This window comes from Pleurodeles waltl, chromosome 10, assembly GCF_031143425.1.
Source record: "Pleurodeles waltl isolate 20211129_DDA chromosome 10, aPleWal1.hap1.20221129, whole genome shotgun sequence".
In the NCBI taxonomy this organism is placed as follows: domain Eukaryota; kingdom Metazoa; phylum Chordata; class Amphibia; order Caudata; family Salamandridae; genus Pleurodeles; species Pleurodeles waltl.
In genome coordinates, this window is record NC_090449.1 from 670,493,596 (window position 1) to 670,503,066 (window position 9,471).

The following is a 9,471-nucleotide window of genomic DNA, read 5'->3' on the forward strand; positions in this document are numbered from 1 at the left end:
ATATTTACCAAACATTTTTATGAGTAGTTGTGCCTTACTCCTATCTTATACGTAAATTATTCCTGAATATTAAAGACTAGTTTACAAAGCATTTCCTGTGAGTAGTTATATCGTTCTATATTCAGCCTTAGATACGTCTTACTCGTGAAAATCAAGAATTAAAACATGTCTACTGGCAGAAAAATATTTTTGGGATTTGCAAAGCTTTTCTTTGTGAATAAACATTTCGTACTCTAAGAAGTATATGAAGTAGACTTGTCTAAGCCTCGAGTAAGACACAGCTACTCGATGGAAATACTTTGTCACTCAGTGTTGAAACTAATGGGTAATTCACTCCTACGGCACCAGTATGGTATAATACTCAAAGGAAAGGCTTCGTGAAATGGGCATTGAGAAACGATATCTGTGGATTTCAAGAAATTCCATTTCAGCTTTATTAGGCCGTAGTGTGATGTCCTCGGAGTAGCACGCATCTACCATCAGCTGGGTAACTATCTGCGACTCAGCATTATTAAGCGCTATGATACATGCCACCCCACACGTCTCGGAACGTCATTCACTTCAATGAATATTTTTAACTACATCCAACACCCTACGAGCCATGCACCCTAAAAAAGGCTCCTAGGAATCGAGGAACTTTGAAGCGCTTCTCTGTCGGGCCAGGGACATAAGCGCTGCACAAATGTTTCTGTACAGTAGAATACCACCACCTTCACTAGTACTTTGAAATATCTACGGGCCTGATCGAGCTTCACGAGTTCCAAATGCTTAGAGGCTTCAAAGATAATAGATTTAAATGCGCGAACTATTCAACACTTCCAAGGACTTTTTTTTGTGATGCGGTTGGTGTTGTATGGCTGACAGTAAACTGATAAATGAGGTCAGGGGGTTAATGTGTCTGCTGCAGAAATGTACATGTGCCTTCTTTTCCAACTGGTGTGTACAGCATGTATATCATACTGACTGTGAAATATATGGTTTCATGTGCGAGGCAACACATTGGCCATACAACGCTAAATGGGTTCGTTTGACCTAAAGTGATACCCTGCCCTTTTCCTAACCCCACGAGTGTGTACAATGTTTCCTATGCTTACACTAGGCACAATAGTACTTCATTTTAATTTGATTGCTATACTTTGTTTTACTTGCCTCCCCGTTCTACACATGCCCCAACACACTTTGCGTGTCCTCACACTTTCTTAGGGCCATATATATACTTTTTGACGCAAAACTGCGCTAACTCAGTTTTGCGTCAAAAAAATTAGCGCCGGCTAACGCCATTCTGAAGTGCCATGCGGGCGCCGTATTTAATCAATCACGTTAGCCGGCGTTAGCCGCCGGCGCTGCCTGGTGTGCGTGGAAAAAAACGACGTACACCAGGCAGTGCCGGCGTAGGGGGTTAAGGAGCTTGGGTGCCAAAAAATGGGGCAAGTCAGGCTGAGGCGAATTTTTCGCAACAACCCGATTTGCGCCATTTTTTCCGACTCCCAACCCCCATAGAAATGACTCCTGTCTTAGCAAAGACAGGATTCATGCCCCCTTGCCCAATGGCCATGCCCAGGGGACTTCTGTCCCCTGGGCATGGTCATTGGGCATAGTGGCATGTAGGGGGGCACAAATCAGGCCCGCCTATGCCACAAAAAAAAAAAAAAAAATACTTACCGGAACTTAACTTAATGTCCCTGGGATGGGTCCCTCCAGCCTTGGGTGTCCTCCTGGGGTGGGCAAGGGTGGCAGGGGGTGTCCCTGGGGGCATGGGAGGGCACCTCTGGGCTCCTTCCGAGCCCACAGGTCCCTTAACGCCTGCCTTGTCCAGGCGCTAAAAAACGGCGCAAAAGCGGCCGTACGTCATTTTTTTTGACCCGCCCACTCCTGGCCGTGAATTTTGCCCGGGAGTGCAAATACGGCGCACATGCCTCGGAGTCAATTTTTTAGAAGGGAACGCCTACCTTGCATATCATTAACGCAAAGTAGGTGTCCACGCTAAAAAATGACGCAAACTCCATGGACTTTGGCGCTAGACGCATCTAACGCCAAAGTATAAATATGGAGTTAGTTTTGCGTCAGAATTGCGTAAAAAAAAAGACACAATTCCGGCGCAAACAGAGTATAAATATGCCCCTTAGTGTCTGGAGCAATCTACGGTGTAGGTGTAAGATAGATGTTGAGATAATTGTGGGAAGTACCTGCAAACATCTGTGTGCATATAATGCCTACAAAATCTTTGATATTCCTCTAGGAAACCCTACTTTTCCACCCTCAATTGGAGCTCATGTGTTTGTGTAATATAGTCATCATTTTTGCATATTATGCACAAAAATGTCTCACTTATACACACGACACTTCTGTGAATCGTGCAAAATGCATGTATGTGCACCTAGTGTTTTCTGTTAATGTGTAAGTCCAACTTCCTCCTGCAAAAGAGTGGTGAGTCAGCCTCTATGTGTACATTGATCTATAAATAGCATAAAACACTGTGTCGAGAGGTTACAAATAGTCTTACAAATACATTCAGACAAAGTAGAAAGCAAATGCTTCAAGAAAGCCTCTCATCCCAGGAGCTCTCTTCGGTGTGTGTTATTGTTATACCGAAGAGTATTATCCAAAGGTGCAGGTGCCAGGCCCAATACAAACATTATCAGACTCTTTTTTTCCATTCATTTTGTTTTGCTTCAAATAGTACAACATGTTATGTTTTCTGAATATTGTTTATATTTTTTTAATTCTTATTTACTAACTGGTATATAGTCGCTATTTTTTATATCTGTAATATATAATGCAACAATATCAAAAGCACTCCCAGAGAATCCGACCACAAGATGTTTTAAATGCTCTATTCAAATAATATAATGTATGTGTCTTTTATTTATGCTTTTGTCATATTTATGAGCTTTGATATGCATTTTATAAATGTATAAAACTATTCAAGCTTGGACGTGAGAGCAGCCAATGGGTATGTGTTTTGGCTAGCGTCAACCGTTTTACTGACTTTTAAATATTTGCTAAAATGTTAGACAGCAGGAGTACCCGTCAGGCAATGTCGGTGCCGAAGGAACCCCTTCTTTCATGCTGTTGCGCCATGCTATGTTTCTCTCTTAAAGCAGATCGGTTCAGCTGCATGCCATCAGGAACTTGCGTCTCGTTTTGCCACTCACTTCCCGAGGAGAGTTTACATTATTTCTGGTGGTGAATAAACAGTGACCTGGGCTGTGCTATGTATAGACAGTGATTCAAGGATTTTAGAGCGGGTGAAGTCAGGAGTCCTTTTAAATCCAAACAGATCGTAACAAAAATAATAAACAAAAAAGGGGAAGAATTTCTTTTGGCTGTGCTGTTCCACTGGTGAGACTATAAATCACCTTTTTGGAAGATTCGCTTAATTTTCACGGGGATATTGTTAACCGTGCAAATAGTAGGACAAAGCGAAGGTGGGCACGTTTTATTGCCTGCCTGAATTGTTAGGGTTACGTCAACATTTACTCTTCCGCAGCTGAACCTGTCACAGGTGGAGGCTGAGCTCTGAGGCATGGCGAAAAATGGCCTCCTTGTCTGTACGCGCTAACCTTGTTTATTGCTGGGCACGCCAGTGGGGAGAGGCGGAGGACGCTCCCGCAGTAGCTTGTGCTCATCTGAACACATTAGTGTCAGGAGTAACATGGGGTGCTGCTAATTGATGACACAGCACAGCAGGGTGGAAATAGGGTCTAGTAGGTAATTTGTGAATTGCTATGCTTTGTATAGAGCAATGTTTGCCAATACAAGGGCCTCTTGGTGTTATTTTGTGTTTTCGAATGCAGAATGCTGCCTTCTTGGGTAATCTCAATAGTGGCTATTCCACATGGCACCACGTCCTCCCATCAAATCCACGTGACTGTGATCAGTAGGGCCTACATTTAGATGATGTGACGCAGTGTGTTCGATGACAGCCACCCAGATTTACTAAACTTTGACACAACATAACTCACAAAGGGAAATTGTTACTCTGCGTTGCATCAAAGGAAGAGAGCAAAATTGCACCACATCCAGTAAGATATGGCACACTTGTGCCCTCTCATAGCATTGGAACACTTCTGGCAGCCTAGTGCCAATGCAGTGACCATTGCTCCATGATGCAAGGGCGCCTGTGGTGTGGTCAGAATAGTTTTGGGCAGAAATGACTACCTTCCTGCACCAACAATATTCTTAGAGGTCTATTTCTCTTTGGGTATGTGCACACAGGCAAAGAGCACCTACAAAGTAGAAATAAAGATATTTCTTTTTGTTATGCCAACCTCAGGTAGACGAACCATTTTGGTGCAAACCCATGTTTACTGGCTTTATTAAATATGGGGCTTGTGTCAAAATACATGGGTGGATGCACGGTAACGTCCATCCTCCACCCATGTTACACCTCCCTGATAAAAGGTAATGAAAGGCAGTGCTATACACTGCATGGAGTTACTTTTGGCTTGGAAAACCCCAACATAGATTATTACTGGGGTTGAGCCACAAAAGTAGCGCAGCTCCTAGGTATATCTGGCCTGTATTCCCTAGCATAGAATGTGTATCTACTTGTGTCTAATTCTAGTGTATATTCTAACCCTGTCCAAATTTCAATGTCTTTCCCTCCACAGCATGACTATATTGTTCTGCCTGAGTCATAATTTCCATACTGCAGGGCGTTTTTCTCTGTCATCTGAGTTTCTCTCTGATCTAGGACTGCATTCTGACTTGAGCGAAGTAGTTTCTTGTGGTACCTCTGCAGGAAACACCACAGATTCTGAGTATTATTGGGTGCTGAAACACACCAGGTAAAACATAATAATTGTCCATGCACATTTTCCTCCTGATTAAAGAAGGTGATGAGTATGCAAAGAAGAGAGTATGGAATCAGAAAATACATTATAATAATCACTTGTTTTTATGGAGTACTTTGTATGGCTCTTCTGCTGTTTCTAAGCGCAGTTAAGTAATAAATGTTATTATTACTCATTTTATGGTACTCAATTTTTCGACCTTCAGGAGGATGGGAAGTTGAGGCGATCATGCAGGGATTTGAACTTGTGACCTACCATTCAACACTTGTTCCAGCAGCAAAATGTCAACGCATTTAGCTGTCCCATGCGCTAATGGACCTATCAATACTATGCCCCCATGGTAGTCTCTATTCAGGGCCCGGAAAATTCTGAAGGATGGTAAATGGAGTGGAGACACTATGGAGAATAGTTAACAGCCGGTCCAGTGTTTCCCCACCCAGTTCACAACTGTGAGGCCTAACTAAATTTCCGTTATGCCAGCGTTATAATATGTACTTTTGGGGAATACATTTTGCACTTCTTACGTAAAATTCCTGAAATTGTACCATTTGACCATGCCCTGTCCACTGTCAAAAGTTACAGCAGGAGCATGGGAACAAAACGAATGATCAGAACATAAACTGCTGCTGTTTGCAGTGCTTTGGTTTTTTGTACTATTTTTATATTGCGAAACGAGTCTCTGTGTACAAATTGGACACAAGCATATATTTCATTCTGAAATACAAAGCTAGATACCAGAATTGCATTTTTTGTGATTACACATAATTTTGCACCTTTTTGCTAAATTTCTTGTAATATGCAAAAACACATTATAGGAATATCACACGTCTTTACTCAGGACAGAGGACCCTAGTCTCAATTTTATATGTATTTTGTAGGTAGTGTCCTTCTTGTCAGTGTAAGGGAATTGGATATTCCAATCAAAGACCCAAATAATGCGCATGTCATAGGGAGAGTGCAATATAACACCTATTAAAAATCAGACTCCCCAATGTTCACAATTAATCGAAGTGATAAAGTGCACCTGTTCTGAGTTTTCGGGGAACAACATGCAGATTTTGTGTGCCTACCACGCCGAAATCTGCATGTTCAGGTAAATATCATCCACACTTCTCCTTTTAAATCCCAGCAGGTCTGACCTTCCAAAACTTATTGAAGTGTGAGGAATGTACAATACCGGGAGCAATAACTTCCACACAACTGAGTTCCAACCCAGTGCAATAGGAGTCTGCACAGAGATCAGAAAACTCAAAAACACCCATAATAAGGGTGTATAAATAACATTCATACCTGATAAATACCGTTCTCTCAAGGTGTGGTATTTCCCAGTCTGAGTTTTCAACAGGGAAATGAGGCATATCATGCAGAATCACTTTTTAAGACCACACATTCTGTAGGTTTTTACCTTTTTTGGGTCTTTTCCCCAGATACATGTCTTCAGGGTTGACATGTTGGAATTCATCATTGAAATACTGCAAACTGTGAGGGCTTGGTATTGCACAACTCGTAATTCTGCTCCATGTGAAAGGCATGATGAGGACCTTGGTGTATTCTGCGCCCCATTGTCAGATTGTGAAAGGTGAATTCTAATCCTGGGTTCCAATTTTCTAACATTGGATGTAATCATGCCTCTCCGTCTCTCACTCCCATCATCTGCTAAACTGATGGACGGGACTTAAACATAATATACCTATACTACTAATCAGCATCTTAGTAGGCACTTCTCAGCCACAACACTGGCACCGATTACATTGGCTATTGAAGGGATATTAATAGGAATTCACATCAAACAAAGAAAAATCCAATTGTTTATGTAAGATTACAAGCAGGGCCACAGGAACTATGCAATTCTACAGCTGTATTTTTTCTGCATAATGATGGATTGTCTGCATTTGTCACATAATCCATCATCTGCTGCATAACCTGCAAATTTTAGCGAAAATAGTTTCTGCTTAAACAGATCGGAAGTTACTAGAAGCATGGTGACACGTGTTCCTGTGCAATGGAATGCCCTTAGCAAAGGTTAACTGGTCATTTTTGAGTTTCTTTTTGCGGAATTTGGGTGTTAAGCTGGTACCAATAATGTGAAATATTTGCCTCGGCAGTATTACTACGAACAAAAATGACAAAATAGTAAGTATTCCTGTCACAAAATGTGCTAGGTTCCACCGGATAATTTGCCTTCTCTCGCTGCATAATATAGTCATCACTGTTGCATAATTGGGTCCTCCCTTGCTACCTGTCCCCTCCGTAGACCTAAGACCCCTGCACTTGGATAGATTTTTGTGAAGGAAATTGTCACAAGAGTAAACTAGCGGGTTTGACGTTTGCTTTTATCAGTGTTCTACAAGAGGAACAGCCAGATTCTGAAAGTCTCCCTTCATAACGAAGCAATGTTATTCCAGCCATCACCTCGACCTTATAGAATGTTTTCTCGGGCTTCTGCACTGGTGGGCCATGTTTCCCAAATCATATTTAAGGTATTAACCTCAGATACATGAAATGCTGAACGGACCTGCCAGAGTTTTACCCCGCGACTTGAAATGTACACAGAGCTCTAGAGCAGGGCTTCCCTGGCTGAGTTTTCATAACTTTCAGTGCAACAATATATGAGGATATGTCCGTAGGCGCCCTGCATCACAGTACTATATCCAGCATCCGGAGAAAAAAATCTATAAACATATCTAATAAAGTTTAGCAAGTTTACCATGCTACTATTCAAACAACGTTAACCGTTTAACAGCAACAGTGCAAAGGCAAAACCATGTCATAATTACTTGTTTTTCACACAGCGCTTCATTTCACACACAGTCTTGAAGGTGACACTGGCGTGGATAGCTGCATCTGGCTGTCGAGGTCGTGACACAATAGCTAGTGTAACTGCTTTTCGGCTTAATCTTTCACTCTCTCGCCCATATTAAAGGCACGCAAGGCCAATTGTATTTAATTCCCGCTAAATATCTCAGTTAGTCAAACATGGCAGGGTTGCCTCTGTCGTTCCTCCTTTCGAGGCGGAAACATGAATAAAATGTATTTGGGGAATATTAACACCTGTTATTTTCAGACGTACAAAACCATGCTATTCCATTGTAGCATGCCCTATATTAAAAAGAACCAACTGTCATAATTAATTAATGATCATATTTCCTTTAGGCTTATGAAATGAAACACGTTTTGTTCCACTGTTCAACTTTAATTAATATGCTATTCCCGCAAGAGTGTGCTGATTTATGAAAACCACTTTTAAAATGAGTGTGATAATTAAAGTTGCTGGTTCAGCGTTTGCAAATGATAAACTTTTGTTTTAGATTCATCCTTAGCATGGTATATTGGCACCTAAATATACCATCTGCATCATCATAAGAACTGAAGAGATAATGCATCATTATGCAAATATTCTACGTAAGTTACTCTGCTATACCCGACTATTTCGCGAAATCATTGTGTTATAGTTGTTAGCAAACGGAGACACAATCGTCTGTCTAGTTTGTTATCTCGAATTTGCTGAACTGTCAGTTTAGATTTGCAGCCATCAGTTCCCTACGATGTTTACAAAAGAGCTCCCTATCACCAGCAAACACAAGATGCAACAACCCGTTAAGTGAGACTCCGCTCAAGATTGTATAAACTAGGACATACTTACAGGCGCCAGGCAATAAATGGACACAGTCAGGATGACCAGAAAAATCCCCATTGTCTCCATGTGAAAGTTTCGTTTCTACATATATGGTACTGTTTTGCCCCCAAATTGCCAAGCACAAGTCCCAGGGTCCAAAAACGGTGTCTAGATCATGGAGTGGGCTAGCCCTGGGGCAAAACGATCGAGCCCTCGCTGTGGTAGAAAGAATTGTCCAAAGGTCGGGTCGTGCGTTCCCTCCTCGCGTGCTCAGGTTGTAGTGAGGCTCTGCATCAAGTCAGTGGTATCAACACCTTCGGAGAGCGGTGGACATTGACCCACCTTCCCATAAATCCACGACCGTCCCAGCCGAACACACCCGCCGCCACCGCTGCTTCCGCCTCGCTCCAGAGGACTGGTGATTGTACACTGCGCGCTCAACTTGACAAGTTTGGAGAAGAATCTCCCTCATGCGCGCACGTCTTATCAGGCACTGGAAGCCCCCCTGCGTATGCACGCACTTGGCTGCAAAGTGGATGCATGAGTGGGAGAGTCGTGTCTCCCCCTTGTGTTTCTTGCAGGCGGGGTTTGTGCAACTAATGCAACCCCTTGGTGAGATGAGAGGAGGGATAGAGGCTACTAGGCAGAGTTGGGAGTCTGTCAGCTGCTACTAACAAGCGCAGCCTCGGCATTCAGTCAGAGGGAAAATCGTGTCTTCCAGCGGTTAACCCTGGGGCTGCCAGTGAGGATTGTCAGAAAGCTCGTGCCGGCAAAACCATGAAAGCGTCACTTTAGAAATCTGGGAAAGAATTAAGCATCTACTTCGTCCTTCGTCCTTCTTATTTCTGTTTGAACGTGCTGCATAGCAGGAAGTACTGCTGTTTAGCAAAGGCTCATTGGTAGCGTGGAAAGGCTGGCTCGATTTTTTCATACACAGCAATGCGCGATCACCCTGTTGTAGCGCTGTAATTTTAAACAAGTAACGGCCTCCTAACACGGTTTCTCATACGAGAGGCTACAGGTGTTACAGTTGTTTCCGGTAAAGCTTCGATTGTCTAC

General features: G+C 42.6%; 1 protein-coding gene across 1 annotated transcript in view; it reads right to left on the minus strand.

Moving 5' to 3' along the window:
• Positions 1–8,958, minus strand: part of VIPR2 (vasoactive intestinal peptide receptor 2) — an 880,953-nt gene extending 871,995 nt beyond the window's left edge. The window contains exon 1 of the mRNA XM_069211169.1: positions 8,440–8,958. Within this exon, the coding sequence (XP_069067270.1) occupies positions 8,440–8,499 (60 nt within the window). The 5' untranslated portion in view covers positions 8,500–8,958. The remainder of the gene's footprint in view (positions 1–8,439) is intronic.
• Positions 8,959–9,471: the final 513 nt, after the last annotated feature.